Source organism: Scylla paramamosain, chromosome 43, assembly GCF_035594125.1.
Source record: "Scylla paramamosain isolate STU-SP2022 chromosome 43, ASM3559412v1, whole genome shotgun sequence".
Taxonomy (NCBI): domain Eukaryota; kingdom Metazoa; phylum Arthropoda; class Malacostraca; order Decapoda; family Portunidae; genus Scylla; species Scylla paramamosain.
In genome coordinates, this window is record NC_087193.1 from 12,310,125 (window position 1) to 12,329,469 (window position 19,345).

The 19,345-nt window shown below is 41.8% G+C and overlaps 2 protein-coding genes across 5 annotated transcripts; one reads left to right on the forward strand and one right to left on the reverse strand.

The window, feature by feature from the left end:
- Nucleotides 1–104: 104 nt before the first annotated feature.
- Nucleotides 105–6,463, reverse strand: LOC135093500 (uncharacterized). Its single transcript, XM_063992790.1, has 6 exons — nt 6,348–6,463; nt 6,050–6,222; nt 2,968–3,389; nt 2,413–2,517; nt 1,881–2,131; nt 105–1,693 (listed from the first exon to the last, which is right to left on the reverse strand). Exons 3-6 carry the CDS (start codon nt 3,211–3,213, stop codon nt 1,240–1,242), a joined length of 1,056 nt encoding a protein of 351 aa, XP_063848860.1. The 5' UTR covers nt 3,214–3,389; nt 6,050–6,222; nt 6,348–6,463; the 3' UTR covers nt 105–1,239.
- Nucleotides 6,464–7,742: 1,279 nt separating this feature from the next.
- On the forward strand, nt 7,743–18,799 carry LOC135093546 (Y+L amino acid transporter 2-like). 4 transcript variants are annotated; one of them, XM_063992891.1, is made up of 9 exons: nt 7,743–8,990; nt 11,569–12,221; nt 13,235–13,456; nt 14,591–14,816; nt 15,598–15,642; nt 15,947–16,070; nt 16,205–16,405; nt 16,707–16,856; nt 17,221–18,799. In XM_063992891.1, the coding sequence occupies exons 2-9, from the start codon at nt 11,897–11,899 to the stop codon at nt 17,506–17,508; spliced, it is 1,581 nt and encodes a 526-aa protein (XP_063848961.1). In that variant the 5' UTR covers nt 7,743–8,990; nt 11,569–11,896; the 3' UTR covers nt 17,509–18,799. The 4 variants fall into 4 exon arrangements, with proteins under 4 accessions (XP_063848961.1, XP_063848960.1, XP_063848963.1 ...); XM_063992890.1 differs by lacking the exon at nt 7,743–8,990 and adding an exon at nt 9,026–9,249; XM_063992893.1 differs by lacking the exon at nt 7,743–8,990 and adding an exon at nt 9,270–9,450.
- Nucleotides 18,800–19,345: the final 546 nt, after the last annotated feature.

A 19,345-nucleotide genomic window follows, 5' to 3' on the forward strand; every position in this document is an offset into this window, starting at 1 on the left:
TGGGGAAATAGATGCCTGTCTTTTATGAATAGAGTGAATCAAAGTGAACATTACGAGTGAACAATGAATAAATAACTTAAAGGATGTATATTAACATAACTACATTGTATTTTCCATTAGGTATATTTCTGGAAATAGTAAAAAAGGGGAAAAAATGGAACATAAAACATATTTGTTAGCGCCGAGAGGGTGAAAGACCACCGAGCGGGTGAAAGTTGTTGTTGTTGAGCAAGCGTATGCTAAATAACATATGATCTGTGTTATGAGAGTTGAAGTGAACTAGTATATGAAGCATGGCTAACACTAAGGAAACTTTGTTCATTAGAATTCATCATAGTAGTTAATTGCAGTAGTGAAGATGTGTGAGAGGAACTAGCTGTGGAGAGCTTAGCTGCAGAGAGATAGTGAGGGTTGTGTTTACGTGGTAAAGTTGATGACATGGCGCGTAGGGTAGATAAGACACAGAGGGATCTCCGTAGAGGAATGAGGCACCCGGGAACTATTGCTGGTAAGATGGGCAGGCGTGAGGCGCCGCGGGCCAGCAGGAACGAAGCCCGGAGGTACAGATTCCTTTGTACCGCCACCGAGTTAGGGTGTGACTACTCCAGGAAAGATCGGACCACTACCATACAGACGCAGGTGCTGCTTGGTGACAGGCCTCCTTAAGACCCCAAACACGTGAGTTCCACATCTGTATTACGAGGGGTTGATTGTCCTAATTAGCATAATCCATTATTAGTGATGCATCATGTTGATACAATGCCTCCGGGCAGCTACAATAATGAATAAGTTGAAAATATACAAAAATACTTTAATTACATTCCACATTATTTTTAAGGGTGAGTGGAATAGAGGCCCGGCACTGCTGGTGAGCCTCGTCCTCTGTCCTGAACTGTGTCCGGTGACTGGAGGGCACGGTGGCTTCTCGCTGCCCCGCCCAAGGACAGCCAACCGCAGTGCGCAGAGCGAGTCTGCGCCCTGTAGAGGACCGCCAGCCCCTTGCTCTCAAAGAGCCACGAGATCCTTATCAGGGACGCGAGCTTCCCCGACGCTTCCCTGGCCAGCAGCTCAGTGAGTCCTGAAGGTCAGCTTGCTGTCACAGCAATACAACACAGCGCTGGTTCACAACGCTGAAATCTAATAACACACCCACACACACACACAAACCCACACACACACATTTTATCCCTATTGGCTCCTGGTGGAAAGTTTAGCAAGTCCTCAGCCTCCAAGACTCAGCTATAAAGGCTCCTGACACTCAATGATCCAGATATTTTCATGCGTCACACTCCAGTCTGGCGAATTATCGAACATCACTTTAGAGGCAGAAGTGTCCTCCTCAACAAACGCATGAGGAATAAAACCGAGGGCAGCTTGTCGCCTCGCTAACGTCGCCGTCAGCAGCTTTCCAAACCCACGTCTCCTGAACCTCTCGTCTGTCATCAGCTTGCCCATGTCTCCTGAAGGCTTCGAGCAACACCAAGCCACTGGTATCTCCTCGTCTCCAGCGACAGGAAGGTTCTCTGGGTCTACTGTCGCCTCCTGTGTGCTGGTTGGGTCCTGGTACACTCCTATGTAAGGCACGCCCTCTGCCATCCTTTCCATGATGGGTATTCTATCAGACTTAGCATTCTTCTGGAGGTGACGAACGCCTGCTCTGCCCAGCCTGCACACACGGAACCCCGCCGCGACCCTGTATGGTAGGTTACATGTATTTTTAACGTGATTTTGTAGCTACATGTCACGGGTCTTTGTTGTGTTTGCTTTGGTTTGTCTTGTGTGCTTTTGACAGGCTCTAGTGATTGATGTTGGGGTTTTTGAAGCGTGTTTTAGGGTTGTATTTTGTCATTATCTTCACACACACAGCCACACCCCGTTACCTGAGCGTGCGATGGTCCAGGTGAGCGTCATAGGTGAAGGTGAAGCAAGTCAGTAACCACACCTTTAATCCCCTCTCTTGCAGCAGCCTCACCAAGGGCTCAGCAGCGTAGGGAGGGATGTGGTGGATGACAAGATGATTCCTCTTCGTGCACTCCCAGTCAATGACAGGTGAAGACCTCAGGACTTCTACAAGCGTGTCAACTTCCTCCTTCAGGCAGAATATTCCGACATGTTGCGTGTGTGGGCTTATCTGACGAGAGGAGAGAGAGAGAGAGAGAGAGAGAGAGAGAGAGAGAGAGAGAGAGATTCATTTAACCCTTCCAGATTTGTCTCCAACTCAGACTCACTCGTTCAGCCTCACCAGCTCAGCCTGTCACCTCCCTCCTGCACAGTACGGTGAGTGAGTCTGGACTAGCTAGAGGGATGAAAACTAAAAGAAAAAAAAAATCCTTAAAAATGCTTCTCGTAAAATGGAAAGGAGTGGAGACCCGAGAGTAGTCGAGCTCAGCCTCACCAGCAGAGTTATCTCACCTCCTTCCTGCACAGTACGGTGACTGAGTGTGGCCGGTCCCGCAGCACGTAGAAGGTGTCGTGACAGACCAGGCCCAGTCCGTGCTGCACCAGGTTGTTGTGTATCTGTTGGCGGAGGGACAGAGGGAGACTTAGCCTTGTCACCGTGATATGCAGCAATTCACAGCACCGAGAGCAAGGAATGACATCTTTATAAGCATCAGCAAGGAAGAAAGTGGTGGGAAATAAAAGATTGAGCAGCTTCTGGCCAGTACAATGTTTGGACGTGGCTCAGCTACAAGGAATGTTTCAGAGAGGTTAACGATGAAGCGAAAATGTTGATACTAATACCTCTTTGGCACTCGTGAAAATTTGGGTCCCGGGCTGGCTGGGTCTGCGGCCTGCCGAGAGCGTGACACAGTGAACTAGGTAAGTGAGCAAGCCAGGTGAGTAAGCCAGCCGGATGAGTGAGAATACATACGTCTTACCGTAATACAGTCAGCTAAGTCAAACGTGAATGAGTAAGCCAGGTGAGTAAGACAGTCAGGTGAGTGAGTGAGAGTACACCTGTCTTACCGTAACACTATGAGGCAGGTGTGGCTTGACCCTCTCAGCCCACAGCATGTGTTCCTCCTTGGTGGGCAGAGGCACCAGGCACGCGGACACACTCATCCCTGCCAGCACACTGTGTTGCTGCCCAGGGGGGACTGAGGGGAGGGAGAGCGAGAGGGAGAGGGAGAGTTGACACAGTGTTATCCCTTGCGGCCATACCAACAGGCCGCATTTACACCAAGGGAATCGACTCAAGTCACAAGGAATCATTTGACTCGAGCGATTTTGAGTCAGCACCGTTCTTACCAAGGAAGCTTAAGCTTCCTTGAAGCTTAAGCTTCCTTGGCTCCCACTGCCTGAGTCCAAATGGTCAGAATCAACACGTCAGGCAGCAGTGTGCTGGCTGCCTCTGATGAGTATGTTTGTTCACGCTCGGCTCGCTCGCGCTGAAATAGTAGTGTTGCTGAGGATGAGGCTGAGGCGGCGTAGTCATATATATATATATATATATATATATATATATATATATATATTATATTATATATATATATATATATATATATATATATATATATATATATATATAATATATATATATATATATATATATATATATATATATATATATATATATATATATATATATACATATATATATATATATATATATATATATATATATATATATATATATATATATATATATATATATATATATATATATATATATATATACTCGTATATATATATATATATATATATATATATATATATATATATATTATAATATATATATATATATATATATATATATATATATATATATATATATTTTTTTTTTTTTTTTTTTTTTTTTTTTTTTTGCAGATTAAAAAAAAAAAACTGGAACATGAAACATAATAAATAAGATGAAAGATACAAAAAACACTTTAATTGTACTCCACATTATATTTTTGGGGGGAAAGTCAAGCAAAAGAAAATTAAAATTAAAAAGATTTGGAAATAAAAACATTAATTAATTGCCACGCTGAATTACTGATTACTTTTTTAGGGGGACAGAGAGAGAGAGAGAGAGAGAGAGAGAGAGAGAGAGAGAGAGAGAGAGAGAGAGAGAGAGAGAGAGAGAGAGAGAGAGAGAGAGAGCATCCATAAAAGAATTGCCAACCTAAATTCCACATTATTTTCGAGATAAAAGAGTAAAATAAAAAGAAAAAAAGGAAAAGAAAATATAAATAGACAAACAAATAAAAAGTGAAACACAACACCCATTAATTAATTACTGAACCTAAAAATTTAAAAAGAAAACATCACTTCCATAAAAAACTATAAAAACAATTTATCTTAGGAAAAAAAGAAACCCTGCATGGAATAAATAAAAGGAACATCTAAAATAAAATACATGTAACAAAATGAACATGCACTAAGATCTCAATACATATCATAACCAGTTTCAATTACACTCAAGAACTTGCTAACTTTATCAGACAAGACCCTGCTAAAGTTATCAGCTGCAAGAACCTGCTACACTCACTCAAAAAACTGCTACACTCTCTGAAAACCATGGTCAATTTATCAAACCAGAGCCTGCTAAAGTTATCAGGCCCAAGAACTTGCTACAGTCACTCAAAAAAAACTGCTACATTCACTCAAAAACCTGCTACACTCACTTAAAAACATGAAAAATTTCTTTGCTACACTCACTCCAAAAACTGCTACACTCACTCAAAGCCATGCTAAATTTATCAAACCAGACAATGCTAAAGTTATCAGGCTCAAGAACTTGTTGCTACACTCACTCAAAAAACTGCTACACTCACTCAAAAAACTGCTACACTCACTCAAAAAACTGCTACACTCACTCAAAACACCCTACACTTATCCAACTACATCCAGTTAATCCGACACATCCCTGACACTCCATCAAACAGAACAAACACACAATAAAAGCAAGACAGGACTCAAGCCGTCTGCCGCCACACAGCTCCTTCCTCGGTAATGACGAAATGTAACTTCTCACTCTCTCTATTCCTGATCACTTCCGCTGAGAACAACTCCTCTTTGACATCACAGTTCGAGTCCACATTCCTTGCGTTCTTGTTCCCTGGAGCCACACTTAATAGACCCTTGGTAACCCGCACCTTTGTCGTGATAACCCGACACGTGACAGTGCTAACCCACGCATAACCGAGGTATTCACTCTCCATCATGTTCTTCATCATGTCACCTTCCTCCATGTCATCATCTTCCAGCATGACACTTTCATCTCTCTCATCATCATCATTGACAGTCTTCCTGGTGGTATCCTCAGATGTTTTCAAGAAGAGAGCTTGTTTAACTGCAATAAGCGCTACCTTGTACTTCTTCACATTGGCCAGAAGGGCACCAAGCACCTTATCATAATATTTCTTCAGTTCCGCAAACTTTCCGCCAGCTCGGTAGATCCAGTCGTACCAGGTGAAGGCAGAGAGGCTGTCCACCACCAGGAGACACACATCACTGTTCCTGGCCAGGTGCTCGTCCATGGAAGCCAAAGCAATGGGGTACTGCACACTCTCAAGGCACCGGATGTAGTGGAAGCTTTTGAGCCGCCCCTGCACCATGTCCTGAACCTTGTCCTTCAGAGCAGCCGTGCTACACCGCAGAAGTTCAGTTAGCTCTTGAATATTTGTGATTATCATCGTGTTGGCCGCTTTACCCTGCCTGTGTTCCTTCAAAGCACTCCTGGCAAGTTTAAGCCGAGTCTTTACTTTACAATACATAAGATTCACAAGCTGGAAAACGCTGAAATGTTGGTCACAATCAATAAACAGCACCCCAGCATCACACCCTCCTATCTGCACCCCACACCAAACTAGAGGCAGGAGAGCTGTGGCTACGAGAGAGACAGCCAACATAGATTTACCACAGTTAGCATTCCCCCACACCTCCACAACATCCCCGGGTTTCAAGCCTGTGGGGAAAGAGGTGTGGGTCAATATGCAGTGTTCTAGGTTCCTCTCTCAAGTACTCCACTAGACTGACGGCCCGTGGGGTGCGTATGGCCTGCCTGGTGTGGCCCGGGGACGTGCCGAGTACCAGGGGGGATGTGGGCACTGGTGGGGTGTACCTGCAGGGGTGGTGGACCGGGGTGCTGCTCTTTAGGATCTTGTCTCCTGCACTCGTAGACTCTCTGGAGCAGGAGTCCACGGTAGGCTCAGGGTTGGCAGGGTTGGGCTCAGCAGGGTTGGTAATGTTGGGAGTCTCATCAGCGGCATTACTCATATTGTCTCACATACACTCCTGCAACACACCATTACCGAATTTCTGAGTAAACTAGTGTATAATCAACATGTTATTCAAAGTTTTCAGTCAATAAACACAAGATCCATTCAGTAAAGGTACCAGAAAAGCTTTTAAATATTTACCATTCAAACTTCCCGTGGGGTTTGTTATTGTTTTGGTTAACTGAGGGAGCGTGAATGTAAAGATGGGCGCGTGAGTGAATGAGCGAGTGATACACAGGGTGAGTAAATATAAAGATTAAAATTGCCAAATATGAAAATTATAAATAGATAAATAGATAGGATATTTAATTGTGATTTTGTTTTAAGGAAAGTAATGATAACACTCTCTCTCTCTCTCTCTCTCTCTCTCTCTCTCTCTCTCTCTCTCTCTCTCTCTCTCTCTCTCTCTCTCTCTCTCTCTCTCTCTCTCTCTCGAATCACATTATGTAATATCCTTACTACTACTACTACTACTACTACTACTACTGCTACTACTACTACCATGAATGCCACACTTGTTCCCTTAATATTGTAAACATTGGAAGCCGCAAGGACGAACATACTTAATAAGACAAACATATGATAATGTGATATAATATTATAAAGACTGCATGGTTACTGTACTATGTATTAGAAGTGGTCAGGACAGAGAGAGAGAGAGAGAGAGAGGAGAGAGGAGAGAGAGAGAGAGAGAGAGAGAGAGAGAGAGCTATGGCGCCACAACATCAAGGTCATAACGTCTCAATTTCTTATCTATTTATTTATTTATTCTAGTTACGTTACAAAGCGCTACTCCTCCCGCTAAGAAAACTGCCTTGAGCTGGGGCGGTCGAACCAGGAACCTTGAAACCACGAGACAAGAACCTTACCAATGAGCCACCCGAGAGAGAGAGAGAGAGAGAGAGAGAGAGAGAGAGAGAGAGAGAGAGAGAGAGAGAGAGAGAGAGAGAGAGTAATATCAAGTACTGACAAATTGAAACAAAGAAAGAACAGAGAGAAATGAAAAAAAACGAAGGCAGAGAGAAGAGAGAGAGAGAGAGAGGAGAGAGAGAGAGAGAGGAGAGAGAGAGAGAGAGAGAGGGTAAGGGAGATGAGGGAGGATAGGGTGGTTAGGATCGACAGGGGGGCGGGTTAGGAATGAGGTAACTTTAGCTATGACCTTGTGTGTGTGTGTGTGTGTGTGTGTGTGTCGCCTCTCTATTCATTCTATTTTAACTCGTTTGTCGTTTAGTTTTCGTTTATTCTTGATTGTACCTCTTCTCCTCCTCTTCCTCCTCCTCCTCCTGTTCCTGTGAAGTCTTCCTCATCTTTTTCCTCCTTTTTACATCAAATCTTTAGCACACACACACACACACACACACACACACACGTCTTAATGTCACCCTCTTCTTCCTCCTCCTTCTCCTTAATTCCAGCATCCCCCGCCCTTCCTCCTCCTTCTCCTCCCTCCACAAACCAGTTCCCTACACACACACACACACACACACACACACACACACAAGTCCACCCTACAGGCCAGTTAGCATCTACACTCCACCACCATCACCATCTCGATTTTGCCCTCGTCCTCCGGCTTCCACACAAAAACTAGCTGCGCGCACACACAACACACACACACACACACACACTTCCATCATCTTCTAAACTTAGTGCAGGACAATTTGTTTACTGGGATGGCCTTGAATACGTAGCTCTGGGCATAAACAGTTTGAAAACGTTGATAAACTGGGTGAGGACAGAGGAGGAAAGGAGATCGAGAGACAGCTTGAGACAGACAGACAGAAAACGGGAATCTGGTTTTACGAGAATTTTCAGTGGTGTTTTGACTTCATGTGTTCCGTGGAGGTAGAAATGGGTGAATGAACTAAGAGAGGGACTAAAAGCTTTTGTTATTTTGTTTGTTTGTGTGTGTTTATGTGGCGTTTTGGTGAAGATAAAGGACCAAAAGTGATAGTTTATTTTCATTGTAGTATTTCGTGCAAGTGAGAGATTGGGAAATGTTGAAAAGTGATGAAAAAAAAATTATTATCTTCGTATTTTGTGGTGGTTTGATGAAAATAAGAAAATAAATATGAGTGAAAACAAATTAATTTCGTGTATCTGGAAAAGTCGAGCAAAAGAAGAGTTTTAATTATCTTATTGAGTGTGTGCTGATTTGGCGGAAAAAAAAAAGAGAGAAATAAGAGGTAACCAATTAATCGTGTGTATCTGGAGGAAGGTTCAAAGGAAAGAAAATTGATAAAGAGAGGAAACTGATAAGGGAATGAAAGAAGCAAGAGATAAATGTACATTACACAATAAAAGATAACATTGACAAAAACGGGGAAAGAACATACCAGAGAGAGAGAGAGAGAGAGAGAGAGAGAGAGAGAGAGAGAGAGAGAGAGAGAGAGAGAGAGGTTACTGACGTTGTGGAGAACGCAGACAGAAAACGGGTTATTTAACAAAAAGAAAAAAAAATATTGTTACCTGAACTCGCCTGAAGAAGAGTAGTAGTAGTAGTAGTAGTAGTAATAGTAGTAGTAGTAGTAATTGTTGTTGGTGTTGTTGTTGTACAAGTAGAAGAAGAAAAGTGACGATGATATAAATATAAAGTTCATTCTGAAATAGGAAGGCGGAAACGAAACTGCTGAGAGAGAGAGAGAGAGAGAGAGAGAGAGAGAGAGAGAGAGAGAGAGAGAGAGAGAGAGAGAAATATCACTTAAACAATTCATCACATTACCACATCACATGACATGACCACATCACCTCACTACAATGTTTGAAGCCTCTGTCCTAATTCACGTAAGATAAACAGAGAACCAGTGTGTGTGTGTGTGTGTGTGTGTGTGTGTGTGTGTGTGTGTGTGGCCTTAGCAGTGGTCAAGGACTGCCTGAGGGACCAACCACGCAGCAGCAGCAACAAACTGGAGAGCGAGGCAAAAGGCATGACATAACTGGACCCCTCTATCGCCCTCGCCCAGCCATCTTGCACCCAACCTCACCCAGCATTAGGACACAAGACTGTGGCGTGTTGTAGCGCACTGTGGCGAGTGTCCGTGGTGTAAGGAGTCCTAGAATACGTTATTTATTGGTGTTCTGGTGTTGTGAATGCACTTCAAAAACTGATTTGAACGAATATATCAAGTTTGTGTGACTCCTTTCAGTCTTATCCAATATTAGGGAACGAGGCTATGGCGTGTTGTGGCGTGTGTCCGTGATGTGTGGTGTCCAGGAATACGCTCTGTAGTGGTGTTCTGGTGTAGTGAGTGTATTCCAAAGCCTGATCTGTCCAATTAAAGTGTAAATATTATATCAAGTGCTGAAAATAAGGCTTGCGTAAAAGAAAGGAAGAGAGGACGAAGGTTGACAGCGTAAGGACTGAAGACTGGCGTGTGTGGCGTGTCCGTGGTGTGTGGTATACTGGATTACGTTCTTTAGTGGTGTTCTGGTGTTGTGAGTGAGTTCTAAAGACTGATTCGAACCTGTAAGATTTAATAAAGTGTTTTTTTTTTTTTTTTTTATATGTAAGTGGTGTTGAAAGTGACGACTGTGCAAAGGAGAGGAAGAAGCAATGCATTCTTTGGGGTTGTGTTGCAATGAATGATTCCTGAACGTATGTAACTCCTTCCCGCAGCCTCTCGCTGTCAACTCTAATGAAGTGAAAATATACAGGTGGTGAAAGTCAAGGGGTTCTATAGAGGAAACGAAACAGTAATCCATTCTCTGGGATTGTCTTGTGGTGAATGCTTCCCAAAGCCTAATCTGAATCCACAAAGTGCGATGAAGTGAAAATATGCATCTGTTGAAAGTACACGGGTTTTATAAAGGAGATGGATTGCCAAATTCTCTCTTTGTGACATTACGAATAAAGAAATAGTGAAAAAGGGAAAGAGAAAGGGATGATATTGCATTAAGTTGTTATAATGATGAAACTGGAGTGTTGAAACTAATGTTGTACTAGAGTTAAGAGAAAAAAGAGAAATTAGAGGATGAAAGCACAAGAACACAAGGGAAGCTGCAAGAACTAGAGTTACATATAAGATTCCCTGTGACGATTGTTAGTTTAGCGGACAGATGAGGGATGGTATAGAGAAGGAAGGATAAGATGATAAGAAATGGACGTCAGAATTGTAAACAGAGGATTTTAAAGTACAGAAACACAAGGGAAGCTGCAAGAAACCATTGGGGATACATATAAGATGATCTCCTTATTAGTTTAGTAGAAATAAGCATGATATAGAGAGAAGGAAGGATAAGATGCTAAGAAATGGACGTCAGGATATAAAGGAGACGAGAAATGAAGAAAGATAGATAAAGATTATGAAGATTATAACGAAGAAGTAAATTTTGATAGTCCATTATTCAATATAAGGAAGTAACACAAAAAAAATACACTTTGTATTCAAGCTAAGACTGTATTAGCTCCAAGAAGACCAGAAATAATTTGTTAACTTGTGTATTCAATCTTTATCTTCCAAAGCATCTATTTACATAACAAAACACGAAGGATTGAATATATAAACAAATTGGGCGACTAAGACGTAACTCTCTCTCTCTCTCTCTCTCTCTCTCTCTCTCTCTCTCTCTCTCTCTCTCTCTCTCTCTCTCTCTCTCTCAACCAGACACTCACCCAGACAGACAAGGTCGGCCACAATTTTCTTTCGTACCACTGAGCATAAACACAAGAGCCCTCGCAGTGGTAGTAGCAGTAGTAGCAGTAGTAGTAACTGTGGTGGTGGTGGTGGTGGGACCCTTAAGTAACCTTCTGGCGTGCGAGATTATTCAACTTCGCCCTCTGTGTCTCTATGTCTTTCTCAGTCTCACTCTCTTCCTTGCGTTCTCAATCACTTCGGTACCTCGACGCGACCACCTCGAACTCGACTCTTGTGGGAGGTACTCGAAGTGTTTCCGTGATTCCAATGGCGGTTTAACAGGTTCTAGTGGAAATTATTTGGGTTTTCGTGATTCCAGTGGTAGTTTAACAGATTCTACTGGATATTATACGTGTTTACAATGGTTTAGTAAGTTCTAGTGGAAGTTATTGGCGTTCTGAAGGTGTTTTCGTGGTTTCAGTGGCAGTGTAGCAGGTTCTGGTGGATGTTACTTATGTTTACAAAAATTTTCATGTGTTTTCGTCATTCTAGCGGTTGTTTAGCAGTTCTAGTGAAACTGGTTGGAGTTCACAAAAATTTAGTGATGTAAACGTTTAGCAAGCAAGTTCTAATGGAAGTTATTGGAATGTTCAAAGTGTTTATATGATTCCAGCGGTTGTTTAACAGGTTGTAGTGAAAATTACTGGCATTTTCAAGGGTGTTTTTGTGATTCAAGTGATTCTAGTGGAAGTAACTGATGTTTTAAAGTGTGTTCTTTGTGATTACAGTAATAGTGTGACAAAGACCGCATCACCAATGGGAGAAACACTTGTGAGAACTCGACAAATCATCTCTGTGGCCCTTGAAACCAGTCCACGTATAGAAACTTCACCCAAATGCGCAGAAAACCTTAGAAACACGTGAAACTTCTTGAAAAACCGCGAAAAACTGCCGGAACTTCACTTTTAAACGCTGACACCTTAAAAAAAAAAAAAACACGTATAGCTTCACAGAAAACGTCTAAACTAACAAAAACTCCAAAATCAAACCATAAAAACCTCACAAAACCCAAGAAACCCCTAAAAAACTCCCTTAAGGACTCCAAACCCCCTCAAAATGGCACCTAGAAGAAGAGACGTCAACCCAACGGCCCCTCCGGAAGACTACACGGCTTGTGACGTCGAGACTCTTGAAGACCACAACGTCAGCCACGCGACTTCGAAGGATAATCTGATAGAGGAAGAAGGGAACTTTAAACTCAAGAAGGAGCTGGGTTTGATGGACGGGGTGGGAATAATAGTGGGGATTATAATAGGCTCTGGAATCTTCGTGTCTCCAAAGGGCGTGTTGCAGTTTAGCGGAAGTATTGGGGTGGCGTTAATTGTGTGGGCTGTGTCTGGCATCCTGTCCCTCGTGGGTGCTTTGTGCTACGCTGAATTAGGTAAGTTATCTTGACCTCTTAGTGTTTGGGATGTTGTGGAGGTTTGGGTCTCTCTCTCTCTCTCTCTCTCTCTCTCTCTCTCTCTCTCTCTCTCTCTCTCTCTCTCTCTCGTTTCAGAATTGTTTTTTCTTGGGTTTTCTTTCAATTATTGTGGTCTGTATGTATTTATTTCTCTATCTGTCTGTTTGTTTGTTTGTCTGTCTGTCTGTCTATCTATCTATCTATCTATCTATCTATCTATCTGTCTACCTCTTTCTATCTGTCCTATCTATGTATGTATCCATTAACGTATATATGTATGTATGTACTCGTATGTATGTATGTATGTATGTATATATCTATCTATCTATCTGTACGCCTGTCTATCTAGTTTTCTGTCTGTCTGTCCGTCTCTCTATCTACCTATCTATCTATTTATCTATATATATGCCTCTCTCTCTCTCTCTCTCTCTCTCTCTCTCTCTCTCTCTCTCTCTCTCTCTCTCTCTCTCTCTCTCTCTCTCTCTCTGTGTCTGTCTGTCCGTGTGTGTGGATGCCTGAGAGTCGCTATCACGTGCTCGCCCCATTGCTAAGTAGGAGAATGGTGACTTCAGTACAAGAGGCCTGCTGTGACCTCCATACGCAGTAGTTTCCGTGTTGATACGAGATAAGCTTATGACTAATTGAACCGTAGAGAGAGAGAGAGAGAGAGAGAGAGAGAGAGAGAGAGAGAGAGAGAGAGAGAGTTACGAATTATCTTTTTTTTAATATTTTGTTTAATATTATGATTTCCGTTCTCTCTCACCCTCTCTCACTTCAATTAACTTATGAAACGCATCCTTTCTTCTGCTACTTCTTCAGGTAACTCACAAAACTCATCTCTCCTTCACCCACTCCTTCAGAAAACTTATGCAAACCACTTCAAGTAATTTAGAAAACGCAATCCTTCTTTTACTCCTTCAGTTAACCAACAAAGACCCATCACTTCTATATTAACTCAAAAAAAAACATCCCTTCTTCTGCCACTCCCTCAGGTTGCCTCATCCCTCGCAGTGGCGGAGACTATGCTTACATTTACGAGGTGTTTGGGCCCATACCAGCCTTCCTCTTCCTGTGGGTCACCCTGATCCTCATCCTGCCCACCTCCAACACAGTGATGGCCCTCACCTTCGCCACCTACATCACCAAGCCAGCCTTTCCGAACTGCGAGGAAATTCCGGAGATCCCCACCAAGCTCCTGGCCGCCGTGGTGATATGTGAGTAGTTGTGGTAGTTGTTGTGGTTGTTGTAGTTGTTGTTGCTGTTGTTGTGGTGGTGGTGGTAGTGGTTTTTTTTTTTTTATCTTGGTAACTTATAATTAATCGTTTTTCTTTATTTCTTCTGTTCTTTTGTGTGGTTTAGTCCAGTAGTAGTAGCAGTAGTAGTAGTGGTAGTAGTAGTGATGCAAGTGCCTACAGCAATATTAGTAATAACAGTTATATCATAGTAGTAGCACTGTAGTAGTAGCAGTAGTAGTAGTAAGAGGAGGAGGAGAAGCAGGAAGAGGAGGAGAAGGAGAAGTAACACGTAGTAACACTAATAGTCACGTTCGTTAATCACAAAAGCAAGTGTTTGTTATGACAGCGACGATCAAAACACACAGTGACTGCAGTGAAGTAAACAACACGTTGCCTACAGCGTCTATGTAGTGAGTGTGGTAAGTATGCCAGGCAGTCACGACAACAAACAGAGCGGTTCTTTATGTAACCAAGGGGGCCCCATCGCGTCACCCTTAGGAACGCCTCGTGGCCAGGGCGTGTGTCCTTGTAGTCCCCTCTGACCCTTGATAGACGAGAGGTTGTGCGATGGCCTTGAAAGACAGAGAGAGAGAGAGAGAGAGAGAGAGAGAGAAAGAGAGAATCACGTGGTCTTTCAAGATGGAGTTACAAGATATTCTCATTTGTATTTATTTATTTATCATTTTTTTACAATTTTCTCTCTTAAAACTAACATCTTCAGTGGACCTTTTCTTTATTTACATATTTATTTATTTATTTGTTTATTCACTTATTTGTTTATCTATTAATTTGTTCTTTTTTTTTTTTACTTTTTGTTCCCCTCGGCCAGATCAACCTCTTACATAAGAAAAAATGAATGACCATAGGTTTAAAATACTAATATGGGTAGTACTAGTAGTAGTAGTAGAGTGTGTGTGTGTGTGTGTGTGTGTGTGTGTGTGTGTGTGTGTACTAGATCTATTCATATTTTAACCACATTCCTTCTCTGTCCATTTCTCTCTCCCTCCCAAAAACTTCCTGATGTGATTAAACTACTAATTAAAGCAACATCTTATATAATAACCATCTATCTTAACCACATCACACCTTTATCCATCTTTCTCCCTCCAAAAGGCTTCCTGACGTGGCTGAACTGCGCTAACGTGAAATGGGCAAAGACAGTGCAGAGTGTGTTCACGGCTGGCAAGGTGCTCGCCCTTTCCCTCATCATTGGCGCCGGCATCTACCACCTCGCCTCTGGACACACGGAGAACTATCAAAAAATGTTCTACAATACCAACTGGAGCGTCACTGGCATCTCCACGGCCTTCTATCAGGGTCTCTTCTCCTTCGCTGGCTGGTGAGTACAGTCTGTTTCTAATATTAATAAATGGAAGGTAGTTTTTGCCTGAGGACACGCGGAGGACTATCAATATGTAGCGGGACACAAGTCACCGCTCCTAGCACTCCGTTTTCTCTTATATTTTCACCCTTCCTTTTTCACTCTCTCTACTGCACAGGCTTTTGTCTTTCATATCTTTTTCATCACTTTATACATTTCTCTTACTTGTCACATTCTTTGCACGCTCTTTGACACATGTGTTACACATCTTCTCAATACATCTTATTACTCCTTTCTTCACACAGACATACACACACACATACACTCTCTTTTTCCATAATTTTGTATATATATCATTTATTGTGTTAAGTAATTTTGTATATGTTGTTCATATTTTCACCTGAATATAGTGAACTAATATATCATTCATTCATTCATTCATTCATTTCAGTGGCTTATATATTCATGACTTAGGATACAGTAACTTACTATATGTATATGTATGTATACGTATCTAATATTCATTCATTTCAGTGGCTTATATATTCATGACTTAGGATACAGTAACTTACTATATGTATATGTATGTATACGTATCTAATGATAATACGTAGAGCTTTCTATATAAATCTACGGTGGAAAATATTCATGTTTTGTAATGGAAGTTTATATAATAATAATAATAATAATAATAATGTAATTGTAAAGACTAGTCATATTTACATTACTATTATGAAAAAACTACCCCCATGATTACAGAAAATGACTGAATTGCTAAAGTTTATCCTTCTTTCCACAGGAACACACTTAACTTCGTGGTGGAGGAGCTCAAGGAACCGTACAAGTGAGTAATAACAGTAGTAGTAGTAGTAGTAGTAGTAGTAGTAGTTATAGTAGCAGTAGTAGTTGTAGTAGTAGTAGTAGTAGTAGCAGCAGTAGCAGTAGTAATTCTTCACATTTTCTCTTTATTTAAGCGGCAGCCACTGAATAATAACAAAAACATAATCAACAACATTATCCTCTATTTTCCTGTATACTATATCTTTTTATAAACAGTAGCCAATAAACAACAACAGCAACGACGTAACCCACCCCCTCTCTCTCTCTCTCTCTCTCTCTCTCTCTCTCTCTGTGATGTTCTCCCTCAGGACACTTCCTCGAGCCATCTGCATTTCACTCCCGATTGTGACTGTGATCTACTTCCTCACCAACGTGGCTTATTTCGCTGTACTGGACTCCGACGCGATCCTCTCCTCCAACGCTGTGGCCCTGGTGCGTGTGTGCGTGTGTGTTAATTTGTCTAATCTTTTAAACCATCAAGCCTACACGTAGCAGTCCCTGTACAAAACATCAAAACACGTGCGCACAGTATTCCCACTCATTCTGCTCATCTCTCGCATTCCCAGTCCTTCTCCAGCGAGGTACTGGGGGTAGTGACGTACGCCATGCCACTCTTCGTCGCCCTGTCCACCTTCGGCAGTCTGAACGGGCTGATCTTCGCCTGCTCCCGCCTCTTCTTCGTGGGTGCGAGGGACGGCCACCTTCCTCAAGTCCTGGCGCTTATCAACACTAAGAACTACACGCCAGTCCCTGCTCTAGTTTTCCAGGTATTTCTGGGCTGCACCTCCACTACTTTCAAAGGCTCTAGTTGAAGTTACATGGGTTTTTAAGGGATTTTTTGTGGTTCTAATGACAGATAAACAAGATTTCTACGTTATTAACAGGAGAAACAGTCCTGAGAACCCGGCTAATAATTTCTGTGGCCTTTGAAAACTGTCGTGGTGAGAGAGAAAAGTGTTTTTGAATACCGGCCTTATTCTGTCAACACCTAACCTCCCTTCTCTCTCTCTCTCTCTCTCTCTCTCTCTCTCTCTCTCTCTCTCTCTCTCTCTCTCTCTCTCCTTGCAGGGAATCATGACTCTTTGTATGCTGTCCACCTCAGACACTCTCGTCCTCATCAACCTCGTCAGTTTCTCCGAGTCAGTGTTTGTGTTCATGTCCATCCTCGCGCTTTTGTGGCTTAGATACAAGTTCCCAAATAAGAAGAGGCCCATTAAGGTAAGAACTTTTTTTTTTTTGCCCTTTTGTCCTTGTTTTTTTTTTGTTTGTTTGTTTTTTGTCAGTGGGAAGAAAAATGGTTAGTTTTTTTTTTTTAGTCTTGTTATTTTTTTTTTTTTTGTGACAATGGAAAGAAAAGATGTGGTTAGTTTTAATATTTAATTCTATATTCTTCGTGGTCTACCTGTCTATCCATCTATCTATTTCTCTACCTATGTACTAATGAATCTCTCTTTCTTCATGGCTGTGGGTCGCAGTTCTGTCTATAATAATCTTTATATTCCTCGCAGTCTATTTATTTATTCCTCTGCTATCTATACTAAACAATCTCTCTATCTGTCTACTTATCAATCTCTTTCCCAAGGTATGGCTGTGGGTGGCAGTTCTATTCTTCATCGTCTCTATATTCCTGGTGGTCTTCCCTGTGGTGGAGCGCCCCGTGGAACTTGGCATCGCTATCGGCATCTGTCTGGCCGGAGTTCCCGTGTACCTCCTCTGTGTCAAGCTGTCACGGAAGTCCCAAAAGTTTTGTGCATTCATGAGCAAAGTTACGTCTGTCTGCCAGTTGTTGTGCACTGGTCTGCCAGAGGAGGAGGATGACGAGGAGGAGAAGCAGAGACAGGAGGGTTCTGGTGGTGATGGGAGGGAATGAAAGGTGACGATGATGGTCTGAATAATAGCTGTGATCAGGGTTTGTAAGTATGTGTTGTTACGTTAAGATGTAAGATTGAGTGATCTGAAAAATTATACGGAAGCAGGAAGGTCTGAATACGAACTGTGATCAAGGTTTTTAGTATGTGTTCGTGTGGATGTTAAGTTGATATAAGATTGAGTAGTGAGTAAGGTTGGAGCAGTGCTGCTGAGCTGGTGTTCCGAAACAAGTATCCCACAGTGTTTGCGTCCCTGTCTGTCCACTACCCAAAGCTTATCCCAAAATGATCGCTATAGTGTTGGCCGCTGAGTGGTCCGAGTGTCATATTGTCACATTTCCTAGCTCTAAGATACCGTAAGATTGCTTAAGTATTAGAGTATTTATAAGTATAGGACGTAACATGGTAATTTTTGGGGTCATTAAGCTGGGGTATGGACACTTGTGGGATAGATTGGGTGATGAGTTAATGTACACTGGGACAGATGTCTTAGGAGTCCGCAGCAGTATATGGCAAGCTTGTAAATAATATGATAAGATTACGGTGGTTTGCATGTTATGAAAGTACAGTATTTGAAAGTGTACAAGTGCACTTATCAAACATTTAGTGCCTCATCTCGCCAATTAACAGGCTCCAATGGAAGTTATTGTACGATTAAGTGTGTAAATAATATGATGTGATAGTTATGATGGTTTACGTGCTATGAAAGTATTTGAAAGTGTAGAAGTTCATTTATCAAACATTTAGTGCATTCTCTCAAGTGAAAACTATCTGCATGATTAAGCGTGTAAATAACGTGATCCAAGAGTTATTATTATCTGTAAGCTATTATGATAGTACTTAAAAATGTGGAAATGCATTTATCCAACATTAGTGTCTCATCTCAATCACTTTAACAGGCTTTAATGAAAGTTATCAGCACTCTCAATGGTGTTTTCATGATTCTAGTGATAGTTCAACAACATATCTACATCATAGGTAAGAAGAACATCCTTAGAAACCTGTGCAATAATCTCTGTGGCCTTTGAAAGTTATCCTTATGAGAGAAGAGAGTTTAGAATCATGGGGTCTTTGAGAGTACGACATCTGTTGCTCAAGTACGTTTCTTTCTCTGTTTGCGAGCTTCTGAAGGCGAAACAGACGGAGAAGTTGTAAAGAGAACACAATATGATAAGTTTCAAATAAAGAAGAAAATAACACGTAAAATTATTAACTATATTGCTCAAGTTTGGTTCTTTCTGTCTGTTTGCGAGAACACAATATGATAAGTTTCGAATAAAGAGGAAAAGAACGTGTAGATTTATCATTAACCACATGCACACGTATTGCTCAACTCTCTCTCTCTCTCTCTCTCTCTCTCTCTCTCTCTCTCTCTCTCTCTCTCTCTCTCACACACACGCACACACACACATCATTGGAGCACTGTTCCAATATAACGTTATGGGGTCTTTCAGCCAATCAGCTTCAATGTAAACAAAATATTTTAGCCAATGAGCGTGTTGCACTTTATATTATTCTTCATCGCAAGCTCGTTTTATTATGTGAATACTGGAACTCTCCTTCTCATATCTATATAAGTACGAGGATAATTTTGACACACACACACACACACACACACACACACACCTCTATCTGTGATTATTACGTATATTAAGGTACCCCAAATGTCTTAATTCCTCTTCACAACAAGGAAGGCAGCAACAGAGTGACTCGGCAGCTTCCTCGTGGCTTGAGCAAATATACCAAACATGGCCTGTGAAGTGACTCAGGGTATACCAGGTTTGTTTCCTTGGTGAATCTGCGTATTCTCGTCATATCCTTGTTGTTGTAAGGTCCTGG